The 25195-nt window shown below is 42.0% G+C and overlaps 1 protein-coding gene across 11 annotated transcripts in view; it reads left to right on the top strand.

The window, feature by feature from the left end:
• SBF1 (SET binding factor 1) overlaps window positions 1-25195 on the top strand; it is a 412273-nt gene that overhangs the window by 363520 nt on the left and 23558 nt on the right. For 9 of the 11 annotated variants that reach the window (XM_085870627.1, XM_085870630.1, XM_085870629.1 and 6 more), the window contains 6 exons: window positions 7207-7281; window positions 16162-16346; window positions 16446-16622; window positions 16952-17053; window positions 17151-17336; window positions 23830-23956. In XM_085870627.1, the coding sequence (XP_085726753.1) occupies window positions 7207-7281; window positions 16162-16346; window positions 16446-16622; window positions 16952-17053; window positions 17151-17336; window positions 23830-23956 (852 nt within the window). The remainder of the gene's footprint in view (window positions 1-7206; window positions 7282-16161; window positions 16347-16445; window positions 16623-16951; window positions 17054-17150; window positions 17337-23829; window positions 23957-25195) is intronic. The other 2 variants (XM_085870637.1, XM_085870638.1) reach the window with 1 other exon arrangement.

A 25195-nucleotide genomic window follows, 5' to 3' on the forward strand; every position in this document is an offset into this window, starting at 1 on the left:
CCCAGCCCTTCAGGATCAGAAATTGTAGATTACTTGTCATCTCGACTTGAGCATCGGGCAAGTGATAAATTAAGGCCCGAACCAGATTTCGAAGCTTCTAAAATGTTGGAGGAAGAAACCTTACAGGTGAATGAAGTAGCTAGAAAAATGGAAGAACAGAAAAATATTGAAACTAGAGACACAAGCTAATGGATTGCCAGAAGTAGGAAGAGATCCCGCCCCTACAACTGCAGTGCAGAGGCGGGAAGACCAGGGTATCGAAGCAGGTGACCCACCTGCATATGTAAATAACACACCAAGCCTGTACCCAGACCTGGGAAGTATGGGGTTGCTGGCCACAGCTTCTGCCTTCCCGGTGTGGGAGGTAATCCCAGCAGTGCCGGGGGTTGGAGGGGCATAGGACAACCAGCCCAATTGATATACCAACCATTCAAAGAACATGAATTAAGATCCATGAGAGAGCGAGTTTTCGAGTTAAAAGGAAATGCAGGAGCAACAAAGGAGTTAACGCAGTGGATAGGGACCCACCGCTGTACACATAGGGACATCGGCATATTGTGCCATGCAGTATTGTCCGCATCAGTTTGGAGAACAGCTTGGCAGGATGCTGCGTGGCCAGAGGACGAAAATCTGCAATGGACTCTTCGGCAACGGCAGGACACCCGCCAGCGGCTGTATGATGCAATCGGAACGGCACTGCAACCTGCCACGCTAGATTGGGATAGGATCTATGAGACAAAACAATGCCCAGGGGAACGGGTAGCCGAGTTTCTACATCGCGTAGTGCAGGCGTTCCATCAATACGGGGATTTTCAAATTGAAGCAGATATAGCACGAGTGTTAACAAACTTCCTTATGGAGGGATTCAGAACCTCGGTGAAAAAACAACTGAAGTATGTAATGCTGGGATGGCAGGCTCGGCCGGCGAGGGGGATTTGCACGTCAGCTGACCAATGTTCAGCTCGGCTCCAAGAAAGGGAAGGCATAAGAGCGAAGGTAAAGGAAGAAGTGTTCTAGATGGTCTTGCAAGATGAAGTAGCGGAAAGGGGTAAGGCCAAGGATTGGAGACGTTGGGAACTTGAGGAAGACGATACAGACTCAGAGGAAGAGGCTGCCAGACAGTGGGCACGACGAATGGGAGTTCCACCTTGACCCCCACCAGTGGTGCAGAGGAGACGGCCTAAGAAACGGGGAGGAAGGAACAAGGGCCCAGAACGAACGCCACCACAGACCCGCTCTCGAACCACAGCGGATCAAAGCCGAATACAGCCAGCTGCGCCGCAGGAATGTTTTCAGTGTGGGGAATTAGGTCATTGGAAAAGGAACTGCCCACATACACACATATATATATATATGTGTGTGTGTGTGTGTGTGTGTGTGTGTGTGTGTGTGTGTGTGTGTGTGTGTGTGTGTGTGTGTGTGTGTGTGTGTGTGTGTGTGTGTGTTTATATATATATATATATATATATATATCTATATATATATATATATATATGTATATATGTATATGTATATGTATATTTATATATATATATATATATATATATATGTATATGTAAATTAATATATATATATGTATATGTATATTAATATATATATATATATATATATATATATATATATATATATATATATATATATATATGTATATGTATATTAATATATATATATGTATATGTATATTAATATATATATATATATGTATATATATATGTATATGTATATTAATATACATATATATATACATATATATATATATATTAATATATATGTATATATTTATATGTATATGTATGTTAATATATATATATATATATGTATATATATATATATGTATATATATATATATGTATATGTATATATATATATATATATATATATATATGTATATATATATATATGTATATGTATATGTTTATATATGTATATATGTATATATATATATATATATATATATATATATATATATATATATATATATATATATATGTATATATATATATATATACATGTATATTGTGTATGCAAGGCAGGATGCCAGACTTTATCAGAAGCTCGAGATATGTCCAGAGACAGCCCTCATCTCATATCTGATATTGAGGACCTCCACCATTGTTGGGAAAGTAGAAGAAGCATGTCCAAGGTCGAGTGACCAGGTCTGAATCTGAAGTGATGATCTGAGATGAGGCTGTTGGATGAAAAGGAATGATTTTATGTCAACTACCATTATGGATTCCATAACCTTGCTGCCTATTTGGAAATAAGTTGATTCGTCTGAAGTTGAGATGATCCATTTCTGCACTGTCTTTTTTTTACCTCTGCCACTGAAGGTGAAGGTGTTTGTTTTCACCCCTTTCTGTCTTTGTTTGTTTGCTTGTTAGTTGCAAAATCGAAGATTTTTTCAAGTGTATTGGTTAGTCGATTGTGTTATTCTGTCTTTGTTTGTTTGTCTGTCTGTCTGTCTATCGCCTACAGGTCACAATTTTAAACTGATCTTTACGAAACTTTGCCACATGGTTAAGTTTGTCATAAGGAAGAAGCCTATTGTTTTTGAGGTCAAAAGGTCGACATCGACCAGAGGCCAACAACTTTCGTGAGATTTCTAAGATCCTCAATTTTCATCCGATTGACTTGAAATTTGAAGAGGATTTATATTTCACATTATTGAATTCAACTCGTCAATTATTTTGGAGGTTAACATGGACCAAAATGTCAACATAGGCCAAAGCTCAACAACTAGGGTGGTATTTCTAAAATTCTCAATTTTCATCCGACTGACTAGAAATTTGAAGAGGATTTATATTTCTGGTCACTGAATTCAACCAGACAGTTATTTTGGAGGTCAACATGGACCAAAATGTCAACATAGGCCAAAGCTCAACAACTGAGATAGTATTTCTAAAAGCCTCTTTTTATCTGATTGACTAGAAATTTGAAGAGGCTTTATAGTTCAGGTCACAGAATTCAATCAGTGAATTATTTTTGAGGTTAACATTAACCAAAAGGTCAACTAAGGTGGTATTTCTAAAATCCTCAATTTTCATCCGATTGACTTGAAATTTGACAAGTTGTTGCATATTTTGTCATTGAATTCAACCACCAATTATTTTTGAGGTCAAATTTGTTTTATGGATTTTGCAAGTTTTGTGCTTTGCAGGCCCGAGCTGCTCCTTAATTAAAATTACAAATTTCAGAAAATTAATTAAAATGACAAACTAGAATATCTTTGTTGGATTTGTGTCTACCCCCCCCCCCCCTTATAATAGCAATTGTAAAATATCTCAGGTGTAATGAATCACCTTAAAATCACACACCAAGTTAATTGGCCTCCACCTGTGTTGAATTGTAGTGATTCTGATTCTTTCAGAATAAAATCAGCTATTCCTGTCGGTTTCCTCTGCTGTATAGTGCATTTCACAGCAAAGACTCAACCATGAGAACCAAGGAGCTTTCAAAAGACCTCTGTAATAAAGCTGTGGAAAGGCACAGATCGGGGGATGGGGCACAGATCATATAAAACATTTCAATGGCCTTCAATATCCCTTGGAGCACAGTCAACATAGCCAGACCCACAAATCAACGAATGTGTCTGGTTGCAGTCCAGCTTTGATTGATGGGTCCGGCTGTGCCCTTCCTCATTTTCGCATTGTTTGTCAGGGGGATTTGGAGTTTTAATTTACTCATGAGAAAAGTCAGTGGATCCACGGTTGCTCTGTGTTGCCGATCGAAACGTCGAGTGATTGCTCAATTGAATGTTTGGAGAACTCAAAATGAAATTGCGTGATTATTTATTTTTATGTATATATATATATATATATATATATATATATATATATATATATATATATATATATATATATATATATATATATATATTATACATACGGACACTATATAATACAGTGTGGTCCAAAATGGTGTGCAATGTTTTATTTTACAATAATTTTTTTTATTATTGGTCGATTTTATTTTATTCTTTTTTTGTGTGTGTGCATTTGTTTTTTATCCCCCGCCACGTGGCGGAAAGGGGATATTGTTGTCACCCGGGTCGTCCGGCTGTCCGTCCGTCCGTCCGGGCGTCAACATTTATAGCTGTGAGTGCGATAACTCATAAACTGTTCGCCGTATTGATTTGAAATTTGGGTCACACATGTACCACATGAAAAGGAAGAACCCTATTGATTTTGGGCGTGGCCGGATCCAAGATGGCCAACTGGGGCTGCCATCTTGAAAAAATGTTTTTTGTAATAAATGGAAAACCGCTTATCTGATTTCAATTATTATTGGTTACTATGTTCCTCACCCCTGAGAAACTTTTTTGAGATGATGACCAAATGGTGTCTTGTTTCCAATTCACCTCCCTCATTATCTGGAATATGTATGACCTTTTTCATTCAATGGCTGGGGATTCCCCATCTCTGATGGTATATTTTTCCTAAGAATACTCAGGATTGGCTAAATGTTTGTTATCACAACAAAATACTTCAACAATCAATCAGAAGTGAGATCATTTGTCGATGATGAAGTGCTCAATCCAAGCATCATGTGTCTGCATGACAGCTGCCACACGGACACTGAAGTTGTCGATGACTCAGCTGAGCATGTCTGTTATTTTTCAACTCCTGCAGTGTGTGTGGGTTATTTGTGTATACTTTAGCTTTGAGAGAATCCCTTAGGTAGGAGACAGATCCAGATAGCAAGGAGCCAATGTTTTTGCTGTCCATCGAAAAATTTGTCGATCACCCAGGAAATATCGTCTCAAAAACTCCTTCGCACCATTAGACATATGCTGTGGTGCACCATCTTGCTGGAAGATGACTGGATTTCTAGAGATATCTTATCTCCTCAATGCCGGAAGAAATCTTCTCTGCAGCATGTCCACATATCCATCTGTGTTAACTGTCACTGTTTTTCCGGCTTCGTTCTCAAATAAGAATGGTCCTATTATACCGCTACGTCTGATAGATCACCAAACCATTACTTTCGCTCTCTAAACTGTTTTTTCCATGTGTTTGTTTGGTTGGTGTTCTGCCCAAAATCCCATGTTCTGTTTATTCACGTGGCCTGCTGATATGGAAGTGTACTTCATCATGAAGGAAGATGTCTAATATCCTGCTCTTCGATCCGCTCGGCATTGGCTGTGCAAACTTTTGATCCTCAACCTCTTGTTTGTTTCGGTCTCGTGTTGCAGTAACTGTATCTTGCACAGATATTTTCAGATCGTCATGTATTATTCTACCAATGGTTGTGTGAGAAGCTGTGCAAGTTAGCATGTCGACTTTTTTGGAAAAGCCTGCAAAGCTTCTCTTGCAGCCTCTATCTTGTCGGGTGTTCTCAATTAAGGTTTTCGACAACTATGTCCTTTAATTTGGTCTTTATAATCCGAAATTCTTTGTAATTGTGCAATTCTTGCATTTTGATAGACCCTACAAAACTGCCTTTGTGTGGAAACATGTGACATTGTCGCAAAAAACGCCTCCAAAATGAGCATCCATTGGGGCACAGAGAAATTGTTTGACATGATTGACGTTTCTATTGAAAAAATGTCTGTCTGTATGCCAATTGCTTGCAGGTCAGAATTCTACACCAATCTTCACAAAACTTAACCACCTGTTGGAGGTATGCAAAAGCTCGAAGCTTATTGATTTTGAGGTCAAAAGGTCAAGGTCGCATAAATTGTAAATTTTCATCTGTTTGACTTGAAATTTCAACATAAATGCATGTTGGGTCACTTAATTGGTTCGCCGATGAAAACCTAAAAACCTCATGTTTTTTTTCAGTCAGTCACCTAAAATCGTCAATTTTCATCTAATTAATGTGAAATTTGAACTGTTTGCATATTGGGTTACTTAAGCCTATTATTTTTGAGGTCAAAAGGTCAATGTCACAATATCGTCTATTTCCATCTGTTTGACTTGAAATTTGAACCGAATTGGAATATTGGGCCACTGAATTGATTCACCAATCAAAAGCTTGAAGCTTATTATTTTTGAGGTCCAAAGGGCAGGGTCGTAGCAACTGATTTCACAAGTCCCGGTCTATGATCGCTTTGTTTTTGTTTGAGCAAGTTGTATACTTTGTCTGTGTACTGCTGATCACTTTGCATTGAAGGATGTGGAAGTGTCCCATTTCTAATCGTTCTTTTTCAATGGAAGCACCTGCTAAGCTAAGGTTTTATAACAACCCACTTTCAATGTAAAAAAAAAACACATCCACACTTTCGTATTGCTCTTCGAATACCAGGCACCAAGTTCGCACCAGCAATCATATGTTAAACTCTTTTTGATTGTATAATTCTTCTTTCATTGGGGATACTCTGTTTTTCCTTGGTGTTGCAGCATCCTTTGCTTTTTATTTCTCTCTACTCTTGGTATAATGGTGGTGGGAATTTTTATTTGCCAAAGTCATTTATTTTCTTTCTTTTTTATGTTTGCTCATTTGTTTGCTTTAATTTTTTCCAACTGATGTACCTTGACTTGCTTGAATCTAACCTGGAAGCTCCAGTATTACAACTAATATTTCCATAAATGGAAACCCTTTGAAAATTTATTTAAATACTGTGTGTGTAATATATATATATATATATATATATATATATATATATATATATATATATATATATATATATATATATATATATCAAAACATGTGGAGTGTGATGATCACTGCACCGATATCGATTGGACACATTCCACACCAAAGCGTCACCTCCAACACAGGCCTCAGCCCAGTCACTGTCAAACATGCAAAGATTATATGGTCATCATCAGTTACACATCAAACGGTACCACCAATCTGGATTTCAGGCTTATTTGCCCTCATCAGGATGGCATACCGATAAATATCTAACCAATGATGACCACATTCGTCATTTATACATCCGACGCACCATATAATCTTGTCTGTTTGACAGTCACCGAGCCGAGGCCTCTGTGTTGGAGGTGACACTTTGGTGTGGACTATGTCCAATGGGGATCGGCGGAGTACTCGTCATGCTCCACATATTTTGATATTTATAAATTGGCTCATAATTTATTTTATGAGTCATTTTAAATATGTTTTAGTTGTTTTGAAATAAAAAGGAAACTCCAGAAGAGTTGATTTTCATTGTGGCTAGTAAGCAAGTCAAGGTCAATTGGTATTCTGCTCTTTGGTGCGCTCACATCGTTCTTGTGGACTCTTCCCTACGCCTGACTTACCCTGCAGTGCTAGGTTACAGAGATAAGCTGTTTACTGTCTCCTCCACAAAATCTGCATTCAAGGACAAGATGCTTCGTGAAGGTAAAGCGTTTTTCATTTTGAAGCGCTTGTCCAGGACTAACCATGACTGCTACTTCCTCATTACTCATTTAGCTGACAAACGTCGTTGCATTAAATTACTGACCTTTCTTCTTCATGCATGTTCTCAGCATTGCATGTTATGTTTCATTTCATTTTTATTTCTTCAGTTCCTGTTGCAATCTCACATCCTTTTTGTTCCACCTTGCTCAGTGCTGCAACCTCCATGCTGTTGCTTCCTCTCATTTTTCTCTCCATTCACTGGATATTTCTTAATCCCGTATTCGGAGTCATCTATTTGAATCTGCCTTTGCCGACGTTTTGGCTTTCTTTGCAAACATCATGCGGTTATCAATTTACAAACATTTGAGTTACTCGTCATTTAGTCTTTTCTTTAATCTTGTTACCACTTCTAGTAAAAGCAGAGCTGTAGGCTGTGCATGAGGTCGGGATGAAGTGAAGTCCAAGGACAAACAATCATTCAAGTTCTGATTTGCTTTGTCTTTTGATTTGAGTATCCCCCCCCCCACCCCAAATAAATAAATAAATAAATATGAGATTCACTGAACCAGTTGCTACTCCTTTCTGTCGATTTGTGCCTTGAGAGAATTTGGATGCTCCATTTATCACTTTTGTCCATTTGACATTGTTTAATCCCTTTGCTACTCAGACTGTGAACTTGCTACTAAGAAACTGTCTACTGCTGCTCAATACATCTTCATGACTTTAAGTTCATGACCACATTCAAATTGTTGTAATGAACAAAAACATGAGGGATAAGTATCTCCGATTACCGGGCTTGGAGTTATTGTAAGTATCGAGTCAGCGATTTGCTCCACCACACTCTGTGGGTACTATGCACAGCCACAGAATGCTGGTGAAATAGGATAGATAGTTATTTGAGATGATGGGAGCTGAAGAAGCAAGTAGCTCTATCTTGGAAGGAGTTGAGCTTCCTCGGTGTCTTTGCTTATTCGGGTTCCTTATGATGTCTCCAATCCAGTATTTGGTCTTTTATTTGATCTCAGAATTCTTCCTTCCATTTTAGTTATTCAAAGATCCTCCTTTTGTACCTACGATGCCAGTGGCTGGCCCATTTGAGCTTCTGGTGTTTGGTTCTCCTGCATTCCCTTTCCACCAAAGTATTGTTACGGTGCCGGTGCGTCGGCCGCGAGCCGACCGCTCTGACGGAGCAGCAAGTCGAGTCGGCTCGACCGATCGCCCGGAATATCGATCGCCGCCCAGATAACTCCGAGGACGACGGGTCCTTGTGCAAGAACCGAAATACGCCAATGGGCAGACCACGTGGGGTAGGGTCGATTGCCACTCTTCAATTTACCTAAATACCCATGTGATCCAACTACCAGGGTATTCCACCCTTGATGGAACTCGTACGGAACAAGCCGCTTAAGCGAGCCTGTCCCGTGCGTGATTCCGAGCAGCTTAATCACCGAGAACCATCAGTCCGAATGTCCCCCTTTTACGGCAAACCAACGGCTTTCAAACTACCAACACACGAAATGCTCAGTCAATGAAAGAATCGACGCGACGAGCTGAAAACATTTAACAATTGGGGTATTTATTAATAATAATGGGGAACTCGGGAAGCACGTAAGAGCAGAACTATACCGGCTACACGAAATGCAATCATTTACAGCACACAAAGCACTTAACAGTTTCCTACTTATTAGACGGGCCCACGGACACACGTGCACACACACACACACACCCAAGAAATGGTGGCTGATGCCTTTAATAACGGACTCCAGCTCGGAGGGACAGATGAGCTGAAACCCAGAACCTATCTCAAACCTCTCCACCTCGTGTGGTCTTCAAGCTGCTCGGACCCGGGCTCCACCGAGAGCGAGCTGGATCCAATCGCCGTGAGCCACGATCCTTCCCGAGCTCCAGCGAATCCTCTTGCGCTTCTCAACACGTGCTGGTGAGACGAGGCGCCGATCCTTCCCGTCGATGCGTCGCTATCTCGAAGAACCACCTCCAAGATGAGGCCGATGAGTCGCACCAAGCCGGGAACCAAGCGGAGAACAAAGAGCTCCACGAACCAAGAAGAGCCAGCCAGCTCAACTATCTTCCGATGAACAAGGCCTCTCACAACACGAACCAAGAACTCCGAGCCGAGCAACCAGCTCAACTCTCTTCCGATGAACAAAGTCTCTCTCTTTGACGAACCAAGAACTCAGAGCCGAGCAGAACCCGAAGGTCTGCTGAAAAGCCAAGCCGAAGCAAAAAGCTCTCCAAAAAGCCTCCACCTCGCCAAGCAGAACCGAAGCTCACTGAACCAAAAGTCTCAACCCTCGCCGAACAGAACCCAAAGGCCTGCTAAAAGCCAAGCCGAAGCAAAAAGCTTACTAAAAGCCAAGCTAAAGCAGAAAGCCTTCAAAAAGCCTCCGTCCTAACCCAAGCCAAGCAGAACCCGAAGGTCTACTAAAAAGCCCCCGAACAAAGCAGAGCATCTCTTCTTTATTCTTATTGGCCCCCTCCCCCGCTCCCGGCATGACTCATGCCCTCGTGCTCCATCCCCCGCTCAACCACAGGTGGGAGGGAGTTGTTGACGTCATGAATCACGGGACGGGAGGGCTCTTCTTCCTCTTCGCAGAAGAGGGGGAGGGGCGTCTTCCTTTGTGTTGTGATCGCTCACTAACTATTAAATTAAATCACAGCGCACTTAATCGATTTCTGCCCATTAAACAATGGAAGGTGAACTATCTAGGGAACAAGCACTTATCGACATAACTGACTAAATGAACCTGAATGTTGTGTGCAATCGAATTCCCAAATTCGTAACAGTATGTTAATACTGGAGGACTCTGAGATGGTCAGGTGGTGCTAACATTTAATTGTAAGTATATATATGAAAATTTTTTGATAATTAAATGCTGTGTGTGTGTGTGTGTGTGTGTGTGTGTGTGTGTGTGTGTGTGTGTGTGTGTGTGTGTGTGTGTGTGTGTGTGTGTGTGTGTGTGTGTGTGTGTGTGTGTGTGTGTCCTCCATAACTCCAAAACTATAAAATCTAGCAGCCTGAAACTTTGCATGCATGCCAAGAAAACTCCAAGGAAGTGCAAGAGTGAAAATTGGGTGTTTGGGTTAATTAAAACACCCTTTTTGAAGGTAGTTAACGGCTTTATTTAATTATATCCTTCATCGGGCGATCCTCGGCCACCTCACTCTCTGGGGTCTTAAAGCGTTTCCTGGGTAACCTTGCTGGGGTCTGAAGCCGCCATGTTTTTTGGCCTGCTCAACCTTACCTTGACTTGGAACAGGCCGCAACGATTTCTGAACGATGAAGTTGTTTTTACTTTCCTCACTCATATCATCGAATGCCTGCTCATCATAACTACGAATTGCTGGGTATGTTGCAATGCTTATAAACATCCGGAGACGTCAGCGTTCGTGGCTTGACATTTTGGGCATCTCCCGGAAGGTGTATGTTTAACATGGTGCTCATCATGTGCCAAACTAGCCATTTCTTTACAACTGTTTCGTTGGAGTGCTTAAGCCACTTGGCGAGCACTCTCCAAGCTGCTTGGTTTGTTTCGGTGAAGTATCTGTGCTCTCAAGGGAACATTGATTAAACAGACGTCCGTTTCCGCCTGTGTTAGCCCCTTTGGTGCCGTGCAGTTGGTGTCTCGGGAGGTGCAATTTTATTTTATAACAGAAGTGTGCGTGCGTGCAAGTTGCTGCTGTTGCCTGCTATCTCCACATGTGGGTGGGTTTCAGGAGGTTCAGCAGAGACCTGCCGTGTGTGTGTGTTTGTGTTCATAAAGTATAACATATTCTTTCCACTAACTCCCCCACCCCACCTCTTTCTTTTTCTCTCTCTTTCTCTCTGTCTTCCCCCTCTTTCTCTCCCCCCCCCCCCCCCATTTTATCGACCCGACGGTGAAGCAACCGGTTGTATTTGCTCTTAATTAATATTTTGTTGATAAACACTCATTAAGGTGGCATATAGTTTCGCTCTCCTTCATCCCCCTCTCTCATAACCCCTTGCCCCCCCCAATGTCCTCCAATCTGCTCCCATTCGACCCCAAACCCCCCCCCCTTTTCCCCCACATGCACACTTTGCTCCCCTTGGAGCCATGTGTGTATGTACAGTCAAAGCTGGACAGGTTCAGGTCTTCCAAGATTCTATTGCAATGTTTCTCATTATGACAAAAATATCTACATTTAATATTTATTTACAATCACAAATATATCTAACTTTTCTTGTTTTTTTTTTGTGTTTTTTACCCATGAAGTTTTTGATTTCATTTTTCTATATTATCATGTTGTCTGCATGCAAAAAAATTAATATTTAAATTTTCATATGAAATGTTTAATGAAATGTCCAATGAAAATGTACATTACAAGGCAGGCACAAAATGAAATCAACAAATCATATTAATCACTCCTTGAAGGAAGTCCATTATGAGCTGCTTGGTACCAGAAACCTTCACTTTCCTGCTCATTTCCTGCTGATACACTCCTGCAAGTTCATGATGTGGTCCAACATGTCATTAACCTCGGACATCGAAGATCGGAGGTTACTGTTTTCACCCCTTTCTGTTTGTTTGTTATCTTGCCAAAACGAAGTTTTTGCAAGATATGTTAGTCAGCTTGTATGTTTTTTTTTATTTTATTTTATTTTATTTTATTTTATTTTTTTTGTTTGTCTGTTATCACGTATCGATCACTCTGCAGAGCACAGTTATCATTGGAAATTTTTGTGACTTCCAATATCAGAGTCCTATAGAGGTCCCTTTCAGCGCATAAAATTTTCAAGGTCAAGGTCAAAGGTCAAGGTCACTTTGTCGCAAATCAGGGGAGTCGCTCGGCTCATCAAATGACGTCATGACGAAAAAACAGATTTTTCATGAAAATTTTATTTCCTCAGTTCTCATCAAAATCTCTTGATATTTCATGTACAATGGTCCTGGAGAGATACCATTAACCGTACGAAAATATAAAGGTCAAGGTCAAAGGTCAAGGTCACAAAAAGGTCAAGCATCAAGGTCGACAAAACCCTTATTTTTTGAGTAACTTTAATCGAATAAATAAGTCACTCATGTTCACATTTTGGCAAGATACTGGTCACCCTGGGGGTGACATTGGTTTTTATCTTGCCAAAAAAAAGTTTTTGCAAGATATGTTTGTCAGCCTGTATGGTTTTTTTTTTTGTTTGTTTGTTTGTCTGTAATCACATATAAAAAATTCTGCAGAGCACAGTTATCATTGGAAATTTTTGTAACTTCGCATATCAGAGGCCTATAGAGGTCCCATTCAGTGCACAAAATTTTGAAGTTCAAGGTCAAAGGTCAAGGTCACTTTGTCACAAATCAGGGAAGTCGACGAAACCCTGATTTTTTGAGTAATTTTGATCGGATCGTCTTCAAACTTCATGGGAATATAGTTCATGGTCTGGCGCTCAGCTGATTAATTTTTGGTGGCGATTGGCCTTGACCTTCATGGTTAGTGCCTTAGGTCAAACATATTTGACCCCAAGGTCAAATTTTCAAGTTTTAGGAACCATATCATGTAGTACCTCAAATTGAACACCTCAATGAGTGCTTTCTAGATATGTCAAGCTTGAGACATTATGACGTCATTTGGTGACGTTATGAGGCAAAAGCATATTTTTCATGGTTACTCTGTAGAATGATTCTCATCGGAATCTCTCGTAGGCAGATATTCCTCAAGGAGTCGCTCCTGGTGGATAGCAGCTCTGTTCACCTCAGTGTGACCTTAAAGAAGTCACACGTGGTCACCTTTTGGCAAGATAACTGTCACCCTGCGGGTGACATTAGTTTATTTTTTTGTTTGTTTGTTTGTTTGTGAACAGTATTACGGAAAAACTCCTCGACGGATTTCGACGAAACTTGGTGGGGGGATTAGGTATGGTCCAAGGATCATGCCATTAGATTTTGGACTTGGTCCAAAATCCAATATGGCCGCTATGGCGGCCATTTTGAAAAATATTTGAATTTTTTTTTTTTTTTGCATTTCTACATGTTTTAAGTGATTTCCAACCCTCCCCCCCTAAAAAAAATTGTTAGAGAAAAAAAAATTCACCTTTTTTTTCAATAAAATTTCTATTTTTTTTTTGCATTTCTTCATGTTATAAGTGATTTCCAACAAAAAAAAAACATGCCAAAATTATAATTGCGGCTGATTTTGGAACTTCAGGTGGATATACCCACGTAAAATCAATTTCTGTCTCAAGGAATCTAGTTATGACGAATGAATTGAGTATGTAAAAGTTAAAAGTAAAAGGGAAAGTTGCAAACTATAACTCTGTGAGCACTGTTGACATCAAATTGAATGAATAGGATATCAAGTTCACTTGAGTGACCCAGCAGTATTGGCGGCGGAGGTTTTGCACTCTACCGAGTGCTCCCCCTCTAGTTGTTACCTGTATTGGTGCAAAGACCTTGAGTTCACGCACACGAGAACCAGCCTTGGATATGGAGTAAATGGCGGGCGCAAGGGTTTACATTCTCCTTGTCATCACTGTCCTCATCAGATTTGCTGGTACCCGAGAACCATCAGTTCTCAGATGTTCCGGTCAGTCATCTCATGGCTGCATGTACCAACACTGGTGTCCACATCATCAAAGTCGTGGAGACGAGAACGATATGTCTTGAGCCACTTTCTCTATGTCCTCCAATTCGGTGTCATCACTTGTGTCACTGATACTGCTGAAATCACAGTTGTCTTGGGTGTTCACATGTCCACATTGGGAGAAACACTTCTTGGCTCCATTATATCCCAAGCCTTGCTAATACAGTAGACAGGGCTGGTTGACTTTCTTCATGAGATCTGTCCCAGGAGCAGTCTCATCTTTCACCATGGCACTGATCATAGGTCACAGCTGCAGACTTTGCAGTCCTTCACCTTCAGAGACTGGATAATCCCCTGATCCATTGGCTGCAGTTCACTGATGTTTGCAGTTTTGGATGTGATTTATATTTGCAGTTGTGGGTGTGATTGTGTATTGTCCAGGAACAGAAAAAATATTGTGATTTTTGTCAGCTCGTGTTCCTGTCTAGTTGTTTGTCAGTCTTCAGAGGGTTGGTAGGATGTCTATAGCCTGGGTTTGAATCCTGACCCAGCTATAAACTCTCATCCTGGTGTTTCATAAGCAGGGTGATTCATAAATGTGTGTGCCGTTCCTCGGATGGACGTTAAACCTGGCGTCTGGTCTGCCTGCTTTGGTTGCTGAACGATAAAGATCCCATCGTGTCCCATAAAGATTCTTCACGAAGAGCAGGCAAGCTATCACCGGCACCGTGAACAAATTGCATATTCCTGCCCTAACCTACAGAGGGCTTTGCATCAGGGGCACAGTCATGCCCTCAGTCAATGATGCTTCCCCAGTCTCGTGATGCATACAAAAGAAGAATAAGAAGAAGTCATTATTCAAACAGAAAATCTGTCATCCAACTTTTCTTGCTTGCTTATGAATCACCAGGATATAAATTTTATAAATGCTTTTAAAGCACCTTGGGTTATCATATTGGTCGAATGGCAGAGCTTTCTCCTTTTCACCAAGTATATTCATGCACAGCATAAGTTCCTTTATCCTTTTTTTACCCTGCACGAGTCACCACGTTTCACTTGAAAAGTCTTATCTGCAGTTGTGTGGCCAAACTTGACCATTTTGTGTTCAACATGGATCCTTGTACATTGTGTGATGTTGACCTTTCCATTCTTCAAACAACTTCACTGTCTACATCACCCCTCTCACCTGACATAGTATGAAACACAACATTCTCTTTAAGAATGAGTCCAACCATCCATGAAATAATTCAAGGCTTGTTTTGCACAAATTGCTCATGAGTTTCTCTAACTTTTCTTTCAATAATGGTGCAGTTATATTAATGCTCTGAGCTTTGGTATCTCAAAACCTCTTCCAGCAACTGTCATTGTCCTCATTATCTGTTGATACTCAGCTAAAACATCAACCTTATGCATTCTTCCAGTAACCCCTTCCAGGTGAAGCTTCCAAAATCCATGCTGACTGTGCACCTCAACTTTTATTTCTCGCTTCCACCGTCTATGGAACCACCTTCCAGATGCTGTTCTGTGTTGCTCTTCGCTCCAGGGCTTCTAGCAAGCAGTGTCCCGCCATCTCTTGTCATCTCAATTCTATCTCATGTTCTTCATTACCCCCATTAACCTTTCTTAACCCAACCATATTATTTGCTTGTTTCAGCATTTCCTCTCCTCCTCCCTTTCTTCTTATCCTGTTTGTTCATTCTCTCGATGTTTGGCCCACTGCCAGATAGATCTACCTTGCTCTTCTATGAGCCTCGCTGCTGTAAAGAAAAATAAATAAAATAATTTTAAAACCCTTGAATTTCACCCTTTTTGTTTGCCAACACAGTTCTTTTTCTGAGCACAATTTCCTTTCTCGGACACTTCCCCAACTTTTAAATGTTTTCCCGAGCATCAGTCTTGAATTTCCCCAACTCAAAATCCATACTGGTGGTGCATACATCCATACAAAATCCATACAAGTCACTGTAAGTGGTGTATTGATGTTTGTACACTGTTTCATACTGATATGAAGAGCCCCCTCAATAGCCAGAGCCCCCCCCCCCACTTCCCCTCACAATGTATTTTTTGCCTGTCTACAATGGCATGTCTGCATGGGCATGTTTTTGTGCATGTCGCATGTGGATGACATTTCATAGGATTGGCTGAGTTGCCACTTGTCCCACAGATCCGGTTTCCCTTTCTCCCCACTTTTCCCATTTATTACTATCATTTCATGAGCAGCTTGTGATGTTTTTTTTTTAATCAATCAAATGGCCAAGAGAACACACTCTTTGTCTGTTATGTCTGATGCAGAACACATCCCATGGCTTGCCTTGTTTTTGCTTGCAGGAAAGTGGTCATCACTGCGTGGCAGTACTCGCTTTGGCAGTCCAGCCATTTCTTCTGAGATCGGAGCCCGGTTGGCTGGAAAAGAGGCCTTGCCGACGTTGCACAATGGCATGGGTTCAGAGCGTGACTTGTTGAGAATGCAGAGCATTGCACTTTACATTCTCACTGATAAATCGCAGGGCAAGGTAAACAGTAGGATGTGTTTTTCTTTCTCAAAATATAAATCACTAATAATTCTTCAAATCCATCTTACTTTAATTTTATTTCTCTATTTGTGCAAGCAGGCCGTGCGTCTTGAGGCTCTGCATGGCTGTGAGGTGTGTGCTGTGGACTATCCAGATGTGCGGGCAGTCAAGGGAAGCTTCAAAAAGTTGTTGAGAGCCTGTGTCCCGAGTGCCATACCAGGCGCGACAGACGCTTCTTTTCTGCAATCGCTTCAAGAATCTGAATGGCTTCAGCAGGTGCACACACCTGAGCTTGTTTCTTTATGGTTGATTATTTATCTTTACCTTTATCTGGTGTGCTTAAGGTATTGCTGAGCCTGCAATGTTGCACAACTTTGTTTTGTTGTTTAATCTGAATAACTGAACATTTATTTTTTGCTGAATAATTTTTTTTTTAAGCTGGACAAGAGTGACGTTTTTGTTTTTTTGGCAAGGTCCTCTGTTGTTCATCACAGGAAATCTTTTCTCCAGCCAAGTCCTTTTGAGCCATGTTTTTAATTGTCCTTTTGAGCCTCAATACAAATAACATTGTTCAAGTTTGGCATGATTTTCTTTTACGAACCTAGATCCAGCGGTCACTGCAGTTGGCTGTTCTTATTGTGGAGTTGCTGGATAGTGGAGCTTCAGTCTGCGTGAGCCTAGAAGAAGGATGGGATATCACCACTCAGGTTTGCTGGACTTCACCTGGGCACTGAAGCTGGTTTTTAAAAAGAAAAAAAAACAAGTCTCCTTTATCATTCTTCGCTTTCTCTTTTGTATACGCAGTTGGTCTCACTAACTCAAGTTCTTCTGGATCCATACTATCGTACCTTGGAGGGATTCCGGCTACTCGTGGAGAAGGAATGGATCTCATTTGGACATCGATTTTGTCATCGCAATAACCAGACTTTGAATTTCCAAGGAAGAGGGTTGGCTCCTATATTTTTACAGTTTCTGGACTGTGTCCATCAGGCAAGTTTTCGGCATAGATCTTTCTATCAGCATTGTAGTTGGGTAGTTATCTTCATGAAAGCCTTTTTCTTCAGAGACAAATATGCTGTACTTTCTCTTTATGTCATGGTTGTTGGTCTACTCTTGAAGTTTACTGTAATATTAGACTTAATCATAAAGGTTTTCCCTTTCCAAAAGTTTCAAAATGGGAATCATTGCTTTTGTTCTCTTGGCATCAGGGAACTCACCACGCACTGCTGGAAATAATTTGTCAGGGGCTGGAAACAACAGACCCCAGAACAACCAACATCGGGCTGTTTCGTTTGCGTACAATGGTTCCTTAGTTGTTGGGGGGAAAACTTTTTGAATAATCATTTATTAAGCTATGCTGTGGATAACGTTGAAGTTAATTTATTACTCGTACAATTTAAAATATACAAAGTATATTGTCATTGCACTTGATATAAAGTGTATACTTTTTAATTTATCCTTACTCATTTTGTTGTCATTGCCTGCAGTATTATGACTATTCTAGTATGTTTTGCATAAACCTATTTAGTTTGAAGTAAATGCACAAATGACCGCACTGCTATGAAAATGACCAGATAATGAGTGCCAAGTGCTTAGTTGGTCCACATGCGATGCCCTCACTGTTCTCAAGACAAACACAACTAACCCCTACTACCCGCTCCCCAGAATCACCACCCACCCCCCACCCCCCCCCCCCATGGGTGCTCTCAAGTCAGGCAGCCATGGGGCGGGGGGGGGCAGCGATGCAGATGGATGTGGCATTCATGGGGGGAATGGTTCTGATTGGTGTCGTCAGCACATGGGCCTTAGGCTGGAGGACAGATGTGGAGGTAGTTCCAGATCTCACAATGAGGGCTCCACAAGGAATGACATTGGAAAGATTAATCATTCAAATGACCCATTACACTATTGTTGGTCCCTGGAAAGGTGTTTAATCATGTTTTACTAAATTTCCTGGAATCATTACTCACCTGTCGATGCCACCCACAACATTCCAGCTGCATGAAGGGAAGGTCTACCTTGGATGTGATGTTTGCCCTCGGGCTTTTGTCAGAGCTCCACTGCGAGTTTGTAAGACCGCTTATTGTTGGCTCCATTGACATCAAGGCTGCCTTTGACTCAGTGGACTGGACCGCTCTGTGGAAAGCCCTGGAAGTAGCCGGAACACCTTTATATTTGCTCCTTCCCATCCGGGACCTGCATGAGTGACCATACATTGAAAGTGATGTTTCCAGATTTTTCACCGCTTTGGGTGTCCGTCAAGGCTGCATCTTCACTCCAGCTCTATTCTGTTGTGTCATTGGCTAGATCCTGAGCCTGTGTCAGGGATACCTTGGAATAACTGCTGGTGGTGCACTTTTTATGGATCTGGACTACGTTGATGACGTCGCCTTGTTCCTCAGAAGGCCCGACCAATGACCATCATCACTACAGAGGTTCGAGGAAGAAGCTGGGAAAATGGGATTGCACGTTTCATGAGCAAAAACCAAGGTTCAGAACCCCAGCCCACCTCCGGCACCAGTCATTGTTGCAGGCCAGACCATTGCAGCAACAGAGAAGTTCAAGTACCTTGGATGTGATATCGACTCCCCAGGATACTCCTCACCTGACATTCACCGAAGTATGGGCCTCACCTCGTTAACTTTTGGCCAGCTTAACCGTGTGTGGTGGAATAAACTACTTAGTCTATAAATAATACTCAGAGGATACACCACCTATTTATTGCCAGTGCTCCTGTATGGGTCAAAAACCTGGGAGTTGCTTGTCGAGGACAAGCAAAAGCTTCAGTCAGGCCTTCCACATGAGATGCCACTGTGTCATATCCTTGGAGTGCAATCGTTTGACTTTGTCACTAAAAAGACAATATCACAAAGCATCAGTCTCGATGACATCCACAACACCATTTCGCATAGGTGCCACCTCCTTTTTGGGGATGGTCGAATGTTTCCAGACAACACACACGCACAAATTGCCCTCAAATTAAACATCGACATTCGCGGACCAATCAACCCCGGCCCAGATCGAAAACTCCTCCGAGGCTTCCCCCGGAGCAATTGACTGGATGAGCTAGAGGTTGACCACAAGACACAAGCTCAACAGTTGTGGCAGTCTGCATTTGACAGGAAGGAATGGGTGGCCTGACGTCCCTGTGCTGGATTTGGAGAAATATGATGATGAAGATAATATAGAACCCCATATTCTCCCTTCCCCACCCCCTAAAATTTACCCCCTCACCCTCCCATTTTAATTCCCATTTTCCTCCATTGTGTGTGCTAGCTTTGGTTATGATTGCTCAACCCAATTAAGATCCCCCTATGCCTCTTCCTCCAACCACTCCCCTGCAATTGCCCCCCTCCTCCCAAATGACACTCCCTATGAGGCTCCCATTACGTCTGCCAAGTTTGGTAGCTCAACATTGTTCCTCTCTCGAGATGTCCACATATAAGGGAACAGACAGAAACAGAAAATGGAGTGTAACAATAAAGGGTAGCTTTGTTTGTGTCAGCTTTGCCTGATCCATCCTGCAAGAAGGGAGCACCCTGCAGGCTATTTCATTAAGGTTGATGCAGGACTGGTTCGCAATGTGGACCTTGCCCCGACAAATAGTTTTTAGCAATCAGGTGATGAATGGTCATGGGAGTCTTTGTCGTTAATTAGCCCAATCAACTCAGGAGGTTATGACGATCATTTTGGTGGTTCACATTCCACATCAGAAAGCTCCAGTGAAGCACAAAAACACACACACACACACACACACACACACACACACACACACACACACACACACACACACACACACACACACACACACACACACACACATCATCAATTTATAGTAGATTCTTGATAAGACGCATCTGTCCCGATTATCCAGCTTCCATATCCCGCAGCTGTGTTAGACTTCCTTGTGCATGTTTTTCTTTTTCCAACATTTTATTACTTTGGAGATTGTCATTCTACTCAATACCTGAAAATAAGTTTTGTGTGTTCGGTTCCAGAAAATGCAAGCACCAACATTTGTTGTCTTTCAAAATCAGACTGGTCTCTAATTTTTGGCAAATTCCATCTATCTAGATCTGTAAAAAAAAAAAAGTGCGTTTAATAGAATTTTGTTGCATTTCCATGAAATACATGAATTATTACATGAAGAAACATTTTATGGAAGAATCCCTCTGCAAGCACTTTGGTGAGAAAAAAAAAACTTCTATGTGTGTGTGTGTGTGTGTGTGTGTGTGTGTGTGTGTGTGTGTGTGTGTGTGTGTGTGTGTGTGTGTGTGTGTGTGTGTGTGTGTGTGTGTGTGTGTGTGTGTTTTACAATTACCTCCAGGTTTAGGTTCTTTCTTTAGGTTAGGGAACTGTTTTGAGGTTTACAATTTCAATGAAGTTGAACACAGGATGTTGTGAAATTAACAGCAATCTTTTCAATTATATTGTTACGGACTCAGGGGTTTGAGGCTCTCCACAAGGGGAAGCACTTGTGTCCCTCTCAAACGCCCCGTCCTGAAGCCGCCGGGCATAGATATCTCTGTGTACCGGCAGATTGCTAAGTAACCATGAACGCCAATTGGGACTGCCAATTCCGGCATGGTTTCACCACTTCATGTGATACCTTACCTGTGGGCGGCCGAACCAATTGGGGTCTCATGCCCTCAGCGCACACCCGGGTAACTGCCAAGCGATACAGTGAGTGTGCACTGGCGAACGAGCAAATTAATGGGGGTAGAACTTCCCGGCTAAACTAATGCGTGGGCCATGCCAGACCAATGGGGAAAAGACGAACACGGACAGATCGGTGCATTTATAAGCAATTGATTTATAAGTAAGGGTGAGGGAAGGTCATGTGGCACAATAAAAGGTTTTATTCACAAGTGTAGAGCAGGGAAAGCATGGATGTGTGTGTTGCGGCAAAAGGAATGCAATTATTTACACAAAGAAGACAGAGCAGAGCTAAACCAATGTAAAACTTCTGCAATATTTAATTATATTACACATTGCAGCACCACCAGACACAAACCCAAGGAAATTAGATAGTCCAAAAAGAGGAGAAGAGGTGTAAGCGACCTCTTGGTACCTGGCGTGGTCGACGGACCTACGCAACTCAATCGTGTAGAAGGGGGGAGGAGGGAAGAAAACTTGGGTGTCTATGGTACATGAGTGGGAGGTGCAAATGTGATGCAGAAGAGGTGTGGTGTGAAGGAGTGCAAATCAGTCGTGCTCTTTTAGTTTCTGCGTCTACAGTAGTCGAGATGGTAGATGGGAGAGACAGATGCGTGAGAAGATAGCTTAACGGGGCATGTAAGAGATTCTGTAAATGTGATTTAATGATTATTGCTGCAGAACGCAGCGGGAGCCGAGTGCCGGTGACCTGGCAATAACCCAGCAACGACTCCTTACTAACGACTAATGTCCATCTTCTCTTCGCCATGTTCCCCGTCCCATCCCCATCCCTCTCCCTTCCACAGTTCACCTAATGTGTCTGTTCCCCACTGTTTTGTCCCTTCCACTCCCACCCCTCTTGTCTCATGCCCCCTTGCTGTGAGTTGTGTGTTAGCTCTCATATGAGCCTCGACAAGGTATACAAAAAAAAAAAAACGACTCGGTACTGCTCGCTTGGCTTGTTCTCGGTGACTTGTGCTGCCCTCTTGGCTCGCAATGGTGAGGCTCCACTCGGCTCTCGTTCAGTGAGTCTGGCGCTTGGCTTGGAGTGTTTCTCTTTATTGAGCCCGTGTGAAGGAGGAGCCAAAAATCTGATTAAAAGCCTCTGTAGGTGTTGCCGCGCATCCCCATTGGTGCGCAGATGCCACCCTGAGAAGTAGCCCCACCCTGCCAGACTTCAGAGCCAAAAATCTCCTCAGTTGCTCACAGGCTCAGCCACTTAATGGAGCTCCGTGATTTACATGGAGCGTGGGTTTTCGGGAGCACTTGACAGGCACAAAATTGCGGTGGACTCCACTTGTGAACTGTTATTTAGTTGAGCGCTTGGGCTACCTAGTTGTTACCGAATGAGTCCCAGCACACACTTGTACTTCGAGCTACACGCCAAAGTGTTCTGACTCACAGGCACCTGCATTGTCCCCCATTCCCCGGCATCTCCATTGACTATCGTGAGCGTCCATGGAGCTGACGGCAATTATGGTGATTGTCGTGAGGTGGGGGAAACGCTGTGTTGTTTGTGGTAAGGTCGTTGAAGCGTTGGGAGCGATTGTGGTGATGACATTGAAGAGGATGTTGCGGTTGTGGCATTTGTGTTGAAGACATCAGGCGTAGTCTATAATGGGGATTTTTAGGAGGCATTGTGGTGATTATGGTGAGGGTTGTAGCATCGTGGTGAGTATGGTGAGAGTCTGAAGTGAGGAGTCTGTTGGTTAATGGTGTGCAGTTTGAACGGGGACGCTGCAGTATATCTTCATGATGCTCCACAGGTTGCGTCTATGTCAGGCCCGTGGTACACATGCATGATGGGGTTCATGTGCGAAATAAAGTAAAGTAAATAAAATAAGTGAAAGAAAACCTCACTAAAAGCCATACGCAATGCATCTTGTCCCATTTACCCACAAGACATAATGGAAGGGCTAACTGAACGAATATTAATGAAATAACTGCCATGGGGTCGTTGTATGTTGGTTGCCATTGCCTTGGGGGAGTGCCGGCTTCGCAGAACCACAATATATTTAAGGAATAGGTGTGTGTGTGTGTGTGTGTGTGTGTGTGTGTGTGTGTGTGTGTGTGTGTGTGTGTGTGTGTGTGTGTGTGTGTGTGTGTGTGTGTGTGTGTGTGTGTGTGTGTTAGTTACAGAGTTATAGTTTGCATTGGACACTAGAATTTTGATGCCCACCAACCGATGCCCAGTTTAACGTCCATCCAAGGGACGGCACACACATTGACGAATCACCATGCCTGGTAAACACTGGATGACAGGATCAGGATTCAAACCCAGACCAGACAGCCGAGAGGAAGTGTGTGTACCTCCAGGCTCCACCCACCTCATTGGATTGTAATGGTGGACAGAGAGATCTGGTATTTTCGCAGACTGTTGAAGCACGTCTCATTTTTTTTTCATTTCCAAGGCACACATAATATTGATTGTTATTCGATTTCGACTTTCAATGAAATCAAGAAAGGATGGAGTGATCGTTTTGACTAAGATTTTGTGCAATAAAATTTATAACTGCACCTGTTTATGAAAATGAAATGTACAAATATTAATTTATGACATTTAAATGACTGTGTCCTCTTACTAGCTGCTGGCTAATACGTGATGGGCTTGATGTTGCATGTTCTAACACTATCTTATATTATGAAAAGCAATCCTTTAGAATAGCATGGATTGGTGAAATATCTCCCCTTTATCATCTAAGCTCTTCAGCTACCTTTAGCTTTTGTCATGAATTCATTTGAGCAGTGGATGTAGAGATTGTTTTGCTAGTTTGAGTTTGAGTCCTTTTTTCTGTTTTTTTCCCGATCCCTTATCCTTCAACCACAGATCCATCACCAATTTCCACTGGAGTTTGAGTTCAACAGTCATTACCTGAAGTTCATTGCTTATCATTATGTCTCTAATCGCTTCAAAACTTTCCTACTCAACTCTGATTATGAACGCATTGAAATGGGTGAGTCTCGAAGTGTTGTCCGAAAGGAAATTAGGTTGTCGTTTTTGTTGCTTTCGCATTTCCCAAATCGTTGTGGGTGGAGGAGGATGGGAATGGATACAAATAAGTGGAAGTAAGAGAGTCAATGGTACTCGCATTAGCACTCTTGCCCTTCTGGAGATTTTTTTTTTTGCCCTCCAGGTGAGAGTGCCCATCTCGGACCACCTTCGGTGGGCAATTTAAAGTGGTGATATTTCCACAAAGTAATACTTTCTTCTGGAACACACTGTACACTTGAAAAAATTGGAATATACTGTAAGCATATTTGGCTTTGCTGGACCACACTGTCAAGGTTTTGTGATGTAAAACACCAGTGATCAATTTTGAAATATTTGTCACATAGATAGGTTAGATAGATATGTCACATAGATAACCCAGGTTAGACAGCTTTTGAGGTGAGTGGCCATTCTGTCAGCTGTCAGCCCGATGAAGTCCACTACTAGATACAGTAAGCCAGCTGATGAAGATGTCCCTCCAATTTCCACCCAGCACTTTAAAAAACAAATATACCATCAGAGATGGGGAATCCCCCGCCATTGAAAAATAATTGAAATCAGATGAGCAGTTTTCCATTTATTACAAAAAACATTTTTTTCAAGATGGCCGCCCCAGTCGGCCATCTTGGATCCGGCCACGCCCAAAATCAACCGCCATTGAAAAATAATTGAAATCAGATAAGCGGTTTTCCATTTATTACAAAAAACATTTTTTCCAACATGGCCGCCCCAGTCGGCCATCTTGGATCTGGCCACACCCAAAATCAATAGGGTTCTTCCTTTTCAGGTGGTACATGTGTGACTCAAATTTCAAATCGATATGGCGAAAAAACATTTTTTTCAAGATGGCCGCCCCAGTCGGCCATCTTGGATCCGGCCACGCCCAAAATCAATAGGGTTCTTCCTTTTCAGGTGGTACATGTGTGACCCAAATTTCAAATCGATATGGCGAACAGTTTATGAGATTGCACTCACAGCTATAAATGTTGACGCCCGGACGGACGGACAGCCGGACGACCTGGGTGACAACAATATCCCCCTTCCGCCACGCGGCGGGGGATAAAAAACTGTTGGAGAACCTATGCTTGTTGAACTAGCTTTGTCCCTTTGGCTTAACAAATAATGCAGGAGTGAGTTCTGAACCTGACCATTACCTCACAGATTTTGGCTTTAATACAATTCGATTTCTGTTGATGGCCTACGG

Source organism: Eptatretus burgeri, chromosome 2 (genome assembly GCF_056783735.1).
Source record: "Eptatretus burgeri isolate ZD-2024b chromosome 2, Ebu_testis_v1, whole genome shotgun sequence".
In the NCBI taxonomy this organism is placed as follows: domain Eukaryota; kingdom Metazoa; phylum Chordata; class Myxini; order Myxiniformes; family Myxinidae; genus Eptatretus; species Eptatretus burgeri.